General features: G+C 39.1%; 1 protein-coding gene and 1 long non-coding RNA gene across 2 annotated transcripts in view; one reads left to right on the forward strand and one right to left on the reverse strand.

The window, feature by feature from the left end:
• Positions 1–7,536, forward strand: LOC149313776 (uncharacterized). Its single transcript, XR_016280860.1, has 4 exons — positions 1–65; positions 1,466–1,641; positions 4,567–4,737; positions 7,318–7,536. It is a non-coding gene; the product is annotated as an uncharacterized LOC149313776 (long non-coding RNA).
• UBR3 (ubiquitin protein ligase E3 component n-recognin 3) overlaps positions 7,526–13,925 on the reverse strand; it is a 111,704-nt gene continuing 105,304 nt past the window's right edge. Inside the window, exons 38-40 of the mRNA XM_089519782.1 lie at positions 12,103–12,312; positions 10,735–10,874; positions 7,526–10,134 (exon numbers count right to left, since the gene is read on the reverse strand). Of these exons, the coding sequence (XP_089375908.1) occupies positions 10,017–10,134; positions 10,735–10,874; positions 12,103–12,312 (468 nt within the window). The 3' untranslated portion in view covers positions 7,526–10,016. The remainder of the gene's footprint in view (positions 10,135–10,734; positions 10,875–12,102; positions 12,313–13,925) is intronic.

Genomic DNA, 13,925 nt, shown 5'->3' on the forward strand with positions numbered 1-13,925 from the left:
GTGAAATTGGGAAGAGCTCAGTTGAACTGCATTCATGAAATCCATGGTCTGACAAGTCTGTCAGGGTGAGAACTTTTATGAATCTCATTTGGTGCCTTCTAGATCTATTCCTCTCGTATACTTCTTCCCTCATCGTCTATCTTCTTTTGACTCAATTGTGTCAATCTATGATGCTATAGATAACAATTTTGTTAGAACAGTCTTTTAGAATTTATCTCTGGATTGTGCTATTCTTATATTTATGTTCAAACCAAAAGCTGGATAAATAAATGTTGTTGTGTGTCTTCATCTTGTTTCCAACTTTTGGTAACCCCTAAGGTGACCCTACCACAGGATTTTCTTTGCAAGATTGGTTCAGAGGAGATTTGCCATTGCCTCCTTTTGCAGCTGAGATTCACTCAAGGTCACACAGTGAGTTAGCATGGCTGAGTGAGGATTCAAACCCTGATCTCCTGAGGTGTAGTCCAATGTTCAAACCACTACGCTAGCTGTTCCATTATGTTACACCCAGAGAAAACAGTCCCAATGGCAAAAAGCAATAGATTGGTCATGACATGTTTTTTTCCAACTGGTTTTTCTTTATGGAGAGAAAATGTATAGTGAGTGCCTGAAATTTGGAAGCATAAGCCTAACTAAATGAAGCCACAGGATGTACATAAATGTTGGTTTCCCATTCAGCATTTGTTTTAATGGATCTACTCTCTTGGACAGTCAGTGCTGGCCTTAGACTAGTGGTTCCCAACCTTTTGTTCTCCATTTGTTTTGGTTTTCAGGTCCCAGAAGCCCCAGCCAACTTGGCCAACAGTCAAGAATTATAGGAGCTGAAGTTCAAAACATCTGGAGGACCAAAATTTGGGAAGCATTGATTTAGACCATTGTTTATAGCTGTGCAGGTGACAATGTTATAGAAGGCCTCCCTTGAAGATCTGGTTCCACCTGATTCTGTAAAACTAAAACATCCCCTCCTAGTGCATGAGGGTTAAAGCATTAATGGAAGATACTCACTTGGACATTGATGAGAGGACATGGCAAATGAGTGATAGTGCCAGTGAGCAACGAGGACCCCTCTTATATCTTCCTCTGCTTGTCTCCTTCTGGGTCTGAGCCTAAGAACAAGATGGGTTCATAACATAGTGAAGACTCTAGATCAGTCGTTCCCAGACCTTGGCCCTCCAGATGTTTTGGACTTCAGCTCCCAGAATTCCTGAATGAAGGCCAAGCAGGCTGGGGGTTCTGGGAGTTGAAGTCCAAAAACACTTGGAGAACCAAAGTCTGGGAACTATTAAGCAAACTTCTCTCCTCTCCTGGACTGACTCAGGAAGAGGAAGGTGGTAGCAACCATAGCAGACCTTGAAACTTTTAGCTGGTTGGTATTCCTTCTCCTCAGCTTCTGGAAGTTGCCTTTCCTGCTCAAACTCAGTTCTGAATCCTTTTCACTTTGAGCCATGTTTCTTCTCTGCCTTAGCAGCAACACACAGCAATTAAGGCAATGAATGCAGAGATGGTCTTATACGGTGAAGGACACCATTTCATGCCCTTGAAAAGGATTAAGAAATAATCGCCAATATTCACAAATGAAGCTCGTCAGGAGAGAGGTGGGACTGGATCAACAAGAGACTTCATTACTAAAAAATGTTTTAAGTAGGTATTAAACTATTCTTGGATAGTCAAAAATAATACACAGGGGTGATGTAAGGGGTGGAGGGGTGAGCTTCAGGCAACCAATTCCAGTCACTTGTTTAGTGTCCAAGGCCATCGATGCTGCCCAGAGGGCTTAGAAAGGTAAATCACCTAAACTGGGCCAGCCTGTTCCCATTTATAGTTGTCATGACAACCACTCTTTGGTATTCATGGCTGTAGCATTCCATTTTTGGCACCAGAAAAGAAATTATACACACGCGCTGCACCAAATATAACAATGGAGCGATCTGCAAAGCTGAAGGATGAAAGGGCAGAAATTAACAAAAAGTAATTTGTTGTTTCTAATTAATATCCGCAGATAGGAGTAAGACGCTCCTCCTCCTTTGCCTGCAAAAACTGCCGTGTTCAATATTGATTTTGGCCACAGCCTTTTGATAGACCCCGCATGCATTTCGCCCTCTTTTCTGTAGCTCACTCAAGTATGCAAATTGTTAAAAATCACCCCTCTGCTAGGTTGACAGTCTTGATGGGAATAAGTGCAGCGCAGATTTCTTGACTTCTTTAATTTTGTTAATAACATTGGAAGCAAAGGTAGGCTTCTCTGGAAATGACAAATTTTTATCATTATCTCAGTGAAGGTCATTGCAAGGGCAGCAAGGGTTGCGTGTGCCTAGTTATACCTGCTGCCACAATATCTGATCTGTAAAGTGCTGGTCAGGTTTTGTTTGTATGACAAATGATTGACAAATACTATTTTAAAGCTTTAAAAGAGATACTAAAAACTGCACCACTATAACTATTTAAAATCATGGGGATGCATTGAACTAGATAATTCCAGTGTGTAAGCACAAGACAGGAAGGATTCATGCCCAAATTCTAATCAAATCCAGTGTATATTAAGCATATAAGAACTGATTGTGCTTCCATATACCCTTTTCTGGAAATCTTTAATGACATATAAGTATAATACAGAGAAGTGGTACCCTTTCAAAGAAATAAAATTCTTTGAAAGTTCAGCTCTGGCTGAAAAGGTTGTACATTTTTTCTCATTATTTCCTGAATATTTGCATCTGCCCTATACTTAAGCAAACCTAAGGCTGCATCTGCACTGCAGAAATAATCCAGATTGACACCACTTTAACTGTCATGGCTCACTTCTAGTTTTGTGAGACATTTAGCCTTTTCTGTCAGAGAGTTCTGGTGCCACAATAAACTACAGTTCCCAGGACTCCGTAACACTGAGGCATGCCAGTTAAAGTGGTGTTAACCTGGATTATTTTGGCAGTGTGGATGCAGCCTAAACCAGTCACCTCAACCAACTGTGCTGTAAAAACCCAGCAAGCTTCCTGTTTATCATTATTGTTTTCATCCTGAAGGAAATTTATTTTGCTCTCAAAGTAAATTCATCACCCTTTAATCCTCTGGGTATAATGCAAAAAAAAAAAAAAAAGTGGGGCACTACTGCCTGCTCTGACTTTGATGCCCAACATATTATCAAGTGTTCTGCCATCTGGGGGGAGACTGAAACTTTCCCCTTTGGGTTTTACAAATGGAGGCAGGCATTTGTAAATTGAAACCAAAGGTTTATTTAATGATGCATGCCTAGATGTCAGCATTCAGACTGAGCTATCTGGCACATAGGCAAACTTACACTTTTCCATAAAAAGGAGGAAGGAAGGGTGAGAAAAAAAATCAATGTGGCAGTATATTTAAGACTATATATTTAAGACGTTTTATTTTAGCACAAGCTTTTGTGGTTACAAACTCACTTTTTCAGATGCAGTGCCTAGTGGTATTAAGGCATCAGGTATAAAGTACATTTATACAGTTATGGGAGTGGGATAGAATCTATCAGGATTCAGAGAGATGCAAATCATTTCCCTTGTCCAATATTTTCTAAGGGCATACTACAGGTCCCAGTGGCCCACCCCACCAACTTGGACAATAATATTGTAACCCTTTCCAGCCACATAATAAGCCAGGCAGAGAAATGCCCTTTCACAAGGCTTATCCTTCTGCCTCTCAAAACCTACACACATGTAGTTTTGTGGTGACTTGAAGGATTTCTTCTGCTAGTTAAAACTCAAGGAATATTTCAGGGAGAATGACACCAGCCAGGACAACAGCTTACAAATTGTTGTCTGCACCACATGGCAATGGTCACTGCAACAACACATAGTAAGACGTTTCCAAACATTACCAAAAAAGGATTCTACATGGACCCCTCCAGAAGGCTGGCACATGGAATTGGATTTCTACCTAGAATGCTTTTGGCATCATGCGCAAACTGAGAGAATCAGCAAGAGATCACACAATCTCAGCCATATGGAACTATAAGAAGACTATAACTGATTTCCTGAGGAAAATACAGCCCATCCACAGATAACATCTTCCTAGCCACTATGCTTCTTTATCCTGTTAACATCGTGCTTTGTACCAGCAGCCTTCATACCCCTCTGCATCCAAAGATGTGTATTTGTATCCACAAAAGCTCATAATGAATAAAAAGCAGTTAGTCTTAAAGGTGCTGCCACATTTCCTCTTTTTTTTCTCCCCTTCCCTTCCTTCTAATATGCTGCAAGAGACTAACATGACTACATCTTTGAAAATGTTCACTTTTCTGTTCATTTTTAATTTTGGATGTCTAGTCAGCAACAGCAGAAAACAACATATTAACCAATGGTTGAGCAAAAGTCATTAAGATGTAATGGGGATTTTAATGCACACACCTTTCCCTTACATTTCAGACTATTATTATTTTGTTGTTGTTAATAATATCAAACACAAATTAGTAAATGGTAGATGCTTAATTTGATTTTCATTGGGAATTCAGAAACCTTAATAACTTTGCAACTTTCAAATTTTCCCAGAGACAAGAATACTTTACTGTGGCCTTATGATCATTCTCTGATCTTTCCCTTCAAGAGGAAAATGTTCAGAAATGAATGCTGGAAAGGACAGTTGAGAAGAATTATGGAGAGAGGAAGAGAGAGAGCGACTAAAGAAAAGCAATTGGATTCTCTCTGACCAGTGGTTGTATTCTCGCCTTAGAAAATCAGTATTGCTCCGTAGGAAAAATCCAAAATCCAAACTCAGGTAATATTTTTATTAGAACCAACTAAATTATCACAAAATATTGAGCAAGTATTCATGTTTTTCTAAAATGTTAAGCTTCATCTTCATATCTTAATGTGATACTGCATTTGTATTTTCTGACTTTCCTTAGAAAGAAAGTGAATGCACCAACATACATTGTTAGGCTATAAAATGTCAGAAATATTATGCAGTTACTTTTCTTATGTGAGCAATTTACAGCATGGTTGATGAATGGAATATTTTTAATAGCTTCTCATTTATGGATGCAAACACCACATATTAATTGTACTATTACTCTTTTCATCATCATTCCACAGATCTTTATAATAAAGAAAAGAAGAAGTGGAATATACTAACATTACTCTTTCATTAAAATCAATTTTATTTGCTGGGTATTATTTTCAATTAAATCTATTTCATACTAGATTATTCCAGAATAAATTCAATTTACTCTGAAATATGGGAGTGGCCTAAATACTCTAAAGGCATCAGATCATACCTGATATTGGACACTAAGTAGGGTCAGCTCTGGATGAGAGACTGCCAACAAATACCAGGCACTGCAGGCTCTATTTCAGAGGAGGGAACTGTTAAAATTACCTTGGAGGATTCCTTTCCTACAAAAGCCCTATGACATTCATGGGGTCGCTGTAACTCAACAGGCAACTTGAAGGCATATAAACACCCACACACACACCTGAAATACTGGTCAAGATCCTACTGAGAGTCAATGAAACAGAGAACTCTGCCAACCCACTTATGTGGGATTAGTGTACCTACATACAGTGTTGAAAAAGTGAAGCTACCAACCTGTGGTGGTGCAGGCACTTCTAGTATCTGATTGGAAGCTTCCCAGGATGCTCTGGCTGCATCTGCACTGCAGAAATAATCTGTTTTGACATTACATTAACTGGCATGGCTCAATGCTATGGAATTCTGGGACTTGTAGCTTGTTGTGGCATCAGGGCTCATGGCAGTTAAAGTGGTGTCATACCAGATCAGCTTGCATCGGCCAATCAGCGGTCACAATGGTCATGAGCCAGACAATCACATCTGTTGGATTGCTCTGAAAGTGAGTTGAGAAGAAAGGATATAAAAGATGAAGCTTGGCTGCTTAATGTCCAGATATAGAAAGGCAGCAGAGGTTCAAGTCTGTGGGAATGAGTTAAATTAGTTAAATGAATGAGTCAGTTAAGACAGAGGAAGGCGTCACTGGAGAACAGGATGAAATAGGAATAAGATCAAAATATAGTGGGCCCTTGGTATCCGCTGGGGTTTGGTTCCAGGACCCCCTGTAGATACCAAAATCTGTGGATGCTCAAGTAGCATTAAATACAGTGGCATAGTGCAATGCCAGCTCCATCAGGATTACCTGAAAAGAAGGCCCTCCCTTTATCCACCATCTTCAAGGAGAGAAAGGCAAGCCAGCTCCAACAGACCTCTGAGGGAAGCAGATCTGCTGGACTTTCCCCCTTCCCTACTGTCATTCTCTTCTCCTTTTATGTCTTGTCTTTTTTAGATTGTAAGCCTGAGGGCAGGGAAATGTCTAATTAACAAATTATAAGCCGCTCTGATAGCCTTGGCTGAAGAGCAGGGTATAAATAGTTGATTATTGTTGTTGTTGTTGTTAGGTTGTCCCTTGTATAAAGTGGCAAAATCAAGGTTTGCTTTTTGGAATTTATATATAATTTTTAGTATTTTCAAGCCATGGATAGTTGAATCCATGGATAAAGAGTTCATGGATACAGAGGGCCAACTGTAAAGATAAATGGATCATTATATTTTTAGAGATAAAAAATAATGTCTGCAGGTGGCATTTTAGTTATTTGGGAGCTGTTTGGTGTAGGAGGGAGGGAGGTGGTAGTGAACTGCTGAGGAAGAGTTCAGAGAATGTTGTTATAGGCTGAGTCTCCCTTATCCGAAATGCTTGGGACCACAAGTCTTTTAGATTTTGGAGGTTTTCAGATTTTGGGATATTTGCATATACATAATGAGGTATCTCAGAGATGGGACCCAAATCTAAACACATTCACTTAATAATAATAATAATAATAATAATTTGTTTTATTTATATACCGCTATTCCAAAGATCATAGCGGTGAAGAGCAAGTAAGCTAATTAGCAAGTAAGCTAATTTGCCCCCAACAGTCTGGGTACTCATTTTAGCTCCCTCCTCGGAAGGATGCAAGCCTGAGTCGAGCTTGGGCCCTTTTGCTGGTCTTGAACTCGCAACCTTGTGGTTTTGAGTGAATGGCTGCAGTACAGGCATTTAACCACTGCGCCACCAGGGCTCCTCTGTTTCATATGCACCTTTTACACACAGTCTGAAGGTAATTTTATGTACATTATTTTAAATAACATCAACAACATCCCACCCTTTTCCCAAAACTGGGACTCTGAGCAGCTTACAATATTAAAAAACAGTACAATTAAAACCATACAAAAAGGTACATTAAATAATTTTGTGTATGAAAAAAAAAGTTTGTGTACACTGAATCATCAGAAAACAAAGCTGTCACCACCATAGCACTCATGTGGACCACTATGAATTTTGTAATATTTCCAATTTTGGAATTCCAGAAAAGGGAGACTCAACCTGTACACTTAAGCCAGCCTAGTTTGGGATCCTGCTGTTCATTCTACTGAGTGGTGCCCTGGACTTCTACCCCAAAGTCTTGCCCTGACGGTACTGCTGGAATTAACTTCATGGAAAAGCTACAAGTATAGTGTACTGTTTTTCATGTAAAGTTAATAACCTAACACAACAAAAGGAGCCCACACACGTATGTAATGACAGTAGACTTTTATTAACATATTTTACAATATTGATTACGGTATTTCTAGTTTTGCATTTGATGTGTCAGACTGATTTTGTTTCTACAGTAATGTACTGTACTTAATTGATCATTTATACAAGATACCACACCAGTATATTGGAGGAATAGCAGCAGCAGCAGAACACATACATGCGCGCGCACACGCACACACCCAATTATAGTTTGGACCTGTTATTTTTCAAAGTAAGCCTAATAAAGCAGATTTTCAAAAATGTATGAGATTAATCAAACTTCTAGTCCAGCAGCATGCAGGTGCTTTTCAAGTAGGATTTTCAAACAAGTGCCTTCTCTTTTCTTTTTAAAAAACTGACCAGTGACTAATTCACCAGTATCAAAATGAACACCGTGAAATACAAAGATCTGAAAGTTAAGGCTAATAATTTTACTTCACACCCATATACACATTTTTTTAAAAAAAAATCCACTTTAAATAACACATTTTATTCCATTTGTAAAGACATTATTTCTTGTGAAATTTAAAACTACACAGAGCAGTCAAATTCAAGCACCCTGTGATAGTATTATGCTGGGAGATGTCAAGAATATTTCTTCTTGTCCACTTTGCCTAAAAATGGCACGATATTCAGAAATGAGCAATGTAAAATTATATGTTGCCTATATGATACATATTAAAATGTAACAATGTTTTTAGGGAAGGAAAATGTTTAGTGGAAGAAACTGTAGGCGTCAAGGAAGATTCCAAATATATAAAACTGCAAATAACAACCATATATTTTATTTGATGTTTTTGTAAAAACTAGTGGGCTAATGAGGCTTTTTATTGAACATTGCCATTTTCTTCATATTACTTTGTACACAATTTGCAGCAGCTGCTTTCCTATCACAACTTTGAACAGAAAACAGCTTTCAATCTATTTTATAACTACAGCATTTTTAAAATCAGTCCAGAGATAAAAACTTTACAGCAAAAACTACAAGTAGGTAAAGTATCAGAAATGACATCACTCTTTGAAACAGTAAGCACATGTCTGATTATGAAAAAGGAAAGGGAAAAATTGGCAGTAATGTATTAGGACTACTGGATAATTTTCTCTGCCTGTGGTGTTTTCCTATAAAGGTGCCCATTGTGGTGCCGTTTCAAAGTTCTCTTGTCCCAAGTGCCTTCAACTTACTACAGTCCTCAATAGTGGAAGCAGACCTCTGTAGACATGTTTCTAGCCTGGGGGCGTAATCAGCTGGATTCAGAGCATGACTCAATGTGATCAAGCCGAGTATTTCATGTGAGTGTATGAGAAGGGCAGCAAAGGGCTTGACTCAGCCTGCCCACTACTCCCTAATTTCTGCCAAGCCAAAAGAATTTCATCTGTTAACAACAGGCTCTTGGGATGCTCCATGAGGATTCGAGGAAAGTTGTGAAGATATATTTTTCATGTACGATGCAAAAAAGGAGGAGGGGGTAATCAGGCACCATACAATTTAACTCCCCTCCCTATTTCCCTATTAAAGGAATTTAAGCAGAAAGGGCAGTGATTACTCTATACATACAATAGAAAAAAAATGCTTCAACTCACAGACATTCCCAAATTAGTCTCATTTGCAGAGTATCCAGCATGTCTTTCACACACACACACACACACACACACACACACACACCCTGCCCACCACACTGACATGTACAGCTAGGTGGAAATGAGACGTGACATGCTTGGTTTGGTTTACAATGTACCATTTTGGGCATTTTACAAATGTTGTATATACGCCAACAGTAAAATTGATTTGTTAGTATTTACTAGTAAATAAAGCTAACTGAAATGTCAGACAGAATACTCTGTATGTATTGTATTACATTAAAAGCAGCAAGCTATCTATTTTACAGCTATTTCACTAATCTCTGGAGTATATCTATGAAATTCCTGAGAATGAATAAAGTTTTCAGCAATGCCTGAAACTATTTCAATAGCTCTCTGGCAATAAGCGAAATATACTCTAAAATCCTTTAGACCATTTCTGTACAATCTCACAGATCAAAAAGTGTCACAACTCTTTTGTACTTACAGATATATATCAAGCAAAATCTTAAAGCAATACAAAGAAAGGCAAAGAAAAAAAAAGCAGTATAGCAGGTGTACCACACACATATACAGTGCTTCAGCATAAACGAACCCAATCAGTGAAAAATAAAACACTCAATACCCATTTAGGGGATTTTTAAAGTACAATTTGTGCTTGTTATTAGTGGATTAGAAAGCAACGACTATCAAATAAATTTAGATTCTTCACTCAAATTAGAAGGACTAATTGCTTTGCATTTTTAATTATTAAACTTCTTATGACCAGCTCCTAAAAGAGGGCTTCATAAAATATAGCTGGGCTTCAAGCTTTCCACAGTGAGGAAACTCAGTTTTCATTTGCTTGAAGCTACAGCCCATCAGATAGCATTCAAAACAAAGGCGATGTGATGGTGCAATGCTGGCTGGTGATCTACAAACCATTATAATGTGGTCCCCATCTTTTATTGATGTGATCAAAGGTATGTGATACCCATTGCTGTTCAAGCACTTTGTATCTTTCTTTACATATATAGAGAGGTTTGCCACGCCTACAAGAAAAAGTAAGATAAAAGCAAATTAGCAATCTATACAAGCAGTGAAAGCTGGACCAAAATTATTTGCTGTTTTAACCATCTGCACTATGTTCAAATGCTCTACAAGACAGGAAGGAATCCTGAACTGTCCACTCAGATCAAGACCCTATGGATCAAAGGACTGGTCAGGTTGACTGACTTTGAGAGCCACTTTAAATCAGAGGCGGGGAGGTTTGGTTATCAGATTTCACTGAGCTTAAACTTCCACTGGCTCCAACTAGCATGGCCAATGGTCAGGGATGCTGGAAGCTGTAATGTAATAGCATTTGGAGTCCCAGAGACCCACTCCTCCACCATTCCTGAACTTTCCTTGCAAAGGAGCCAAGTGTATCACCCATGCACACATTTTCTTCCTCCCCCTAGATAAAACCCTAGTCCTCTTAGATCACAAGTTTTTCATGAAGGAAATGGTACTTGGACATACCACTATCTCTTCCTGTTTACTCGAAGTCTTGTTATAGGACTGTACTGTTAAAGTGAAAAAGGCTCAGTTTAAACTTAGAGTATAGCTAGAATAGGCGTGACTGCAAAGTTACCTGTCTTTAAAAATCTTACCTGAGATCTCTGTCTTCTTCACCATGTGCATCTAAGTACACAGAACCCCAAAGGCAAAAACGAAGACCACGAATTATGATGATTACAGATGCGTTGATCAAAAGGAATATGCCTGTTCCAGCACCACAGTTTTGTGAGTGCTGAGGTTTTATTTTAGAAAAGGTGAGAGAAGTGGATAAAAATTCTTGTTAATGACTTTGTAACAAATATATGTCTATTTTGCTTCCAACATATAATTGCATAATATTAAAAACAAATTAAAAATTAAGCCTCTCTTTTTCACATGGAAGTGTATGAATATTTTTATGAAACTGTAAATTCCAGCTAATGCGGGACATGCTCAAGAGTGAGATTGTAGAGAAAGGTAACTGAATTCAGAATTATTCCCCCAAAGCTCTTTGACACAGGAGGGATACTCCCAGAAGTTTCAACAAGAGAACCTTCCCATGCTAAACTACATCTTGCAGTGGTGGTACATGATTTGGACAATGAAACTGGAGCTAAGAGTTAAAATGAATCTCCCTGGACCTTCAAACCCAGTATCTGAATTTAAATATTTGTATTAATTTTTGTCACAATTCTGGAAGTTTTTTGGCAATCTTTCCAGAATTGTGACAAAAATTAATACATATGAAAATATTAATATAAAAAGAAACTAAAGGCCTATACAGATTCGGAGAAAGGGGTGGACAGAGGCCGCCCCTTTCTCCCCCCGGATTATGGCCGTGCCAACCTCCCCCGGATTGTGGCCGTGCCAACAGCATGGAAACGATGTGCTGGGAAAAAGGAGGCATGACATAGCTTTTTTCCCCGCCGCTGCCAAGGCGCCTTAAGTGTCCTGAAACGGCACTGTGAGGTCCCTTGTGCGCGCGCCGCTTGGACGTGACACAAGTCATGTTGTCATTGTGTACGCCGTAAAAATGGTGACATGCAGAGATTGCGCCCATGGTGCACAGCAGTACTCAGGCACGTGCTGACGCTCTGCTCTCCTGAGCCCTACTTTTGCCCTCAGGCCAGCACAAGGCGCCGGTCTGTACCAGGCCTACATTATAACACAAAAGTTTCCCTGGCACCAGAGCCCTTCCTGCATAGTTTGTGCACAAGCATTTTCCTTCCATTCAATGGATGGAGCAGCTCTGCAGACCACCTGTGCCCATGATCATCTTAGAAGCATTCCTCCACTACACTTCACTAAATGAGAAAGAATTACAAGAGGACTGGAAGGAGAGACACTGTGTGCATACTGCATCATCTGCATCACAGGGGTCTGCTGGGATTACTGGATCTCAGCAATCAATGACAAGCATTCTTAGAAACATTTCCTTTCCATAGCATTTTTTTTGTCTACTGTTATCAATTATATCTTACCAAAACACATTCACAGTAGCTCTGTTGCTTGCAGCAAAGTCCTTTCAAACACACAAAAGTGCCACAAACCAGACAAACAGCAGGATCTTTAGGAACCTTGGAACAGACTGAGCAACTTTTTCTGTGATAGTATTGGAAAATAGTATTGTAATTTTCAGGCAGTTGGAGGAGGCGTGGTAAGTCCCATTTGGGTTCCTGTATAAGTAAAATCTGAAAAGAGGGAGAAAAAAGGAAACCATATTAAAATACTCATATATTCTGCCTGTCTTCTCTCTCTCGTCTAACTGTCTTTAGCTGGCTATCACCTAGAATACCAGTTCTAGAATACGACAGTTCAAAGAGGATATTGAGAAGCTGCAATGTGTCCAGAGGAGGGTGACCAAGATAATGAAAGGTCTGGCTTAGGAAGCTGGGTACATTTAGCCTGGAGACGAAAGGTCTCAGAGATATGATATCCATCTTTAAATATCTGAAGGGATGTCATGTAGAAGATGGAATGGACTTAATTTCTGCTGTACCAGAGATTGTATCTACCTATTAGGAATTCATAGGTTTTGAATTATGCTTTAAGCTTCATGTAGTTTCTTTCAAAAACTAACCTTATATTAATTAGTTTTGTTAGGGATAATAGCTGATTAGTAGTTCAGGAAAGAAAAAGGCACTAGGAACCACACTGTAAATATATGATGTCTAATGGAGTGCACCAAGAAATTCCAAAAGAAAATCAGCATGTGTTTTATAGAAACACAAAGCCTTTGACAGCATAGATCATGAATGCCCTTAAAGACATGAAAATGTTGCTACATTTGATAGTCCTCATGAGGAATCTGTACTTTGGACAAGAAGCTACCGTTCAATAGAATACAGAGAAACAGAATGCTTCCCAGTTGCCAAAGGGATCAGACAAGGCAGCATTATTTCACCCTATCTGTTCAACTTATATACAGAAAATATTATACAAAGAGCAGGCTTGGACACAAGAAAAGAAGGAGTGAAAATAGGAGGAAGGAATATCAACAATCTAATATATGCAGACAAGACCATACTACTAGCTGAAAACATCACAGATCTAGAACAACTGCTAAGGAAGATCAAGGCAGAAAGTGTAAAGGCAAACTTATTGCTGAACATGAAGAAAACAAAAATAATGATCACGGAGGATCTACATAAATTCACCCTAGACAATGAAGAAATAGAAACAGTAAAAGAGTTCCCATACCTTGGATCAAACATTGATCAGAATGGGGACTGTAGTCAAGAAATTAGAAGAAGATTAAGAATGGGGAAGGGAGCTATGAAAGAACTAGAAAAGATCCTATTGAACAAAGATATACAACTATGCATGAAAATTAGAATCATTCAAGCCATTGTATTCTCTATAACCATGTATGGAAGTGAGAGCTGGGCAATCAAGAAAGTGGGTGAAAAGAAAATCAATTCATTTGAGATGTGCTGCTGGAGAAGAGTACTGAGGAGACTGTACATAGCCAAAAAGACAAACAAATGGCTACTAAAGCAAATCAAGCCCGAAATCTCCCTGGAAGCCAAGGTGACTAAACTGTGGCTCTCACACTTTGGCCACATCATGAGAAGCCACAACTCACTGGAAAAGAAAGTAATGCTAGGACAGTAGAGGGAAGTAGGAGAGGAAGGTTGCATGCTAGATGGATGGATTCTATTGAGAAGGTCACAGATGTGAATTTACAGGAACTAAGTACAGTGCGCCCTTTCTTTACACAGGGGATCCATTCCAGACCTCTCCCTGCATAAAGAAAAAAAGTGTATGTTGGAGCCCCATTAGAAGTAATGGGGCTCATGCCCAC

Source organism: Sceloporus occidentalis, unplaced genomic scaffold, assembly GCF_023333645.1.
Source record: "Sceloporus occidentalis isolate IW3139 unplaced genomic scaffold, rSceOcc1.0.p SCAF_4, whole genome shotgun sequence".
NCBI lineage: Eukaryota > Metazoa > Chordata > Lepidosauria > Squamata > Phrynosomatidae > Sceloporus > Sceloporus occidentalis.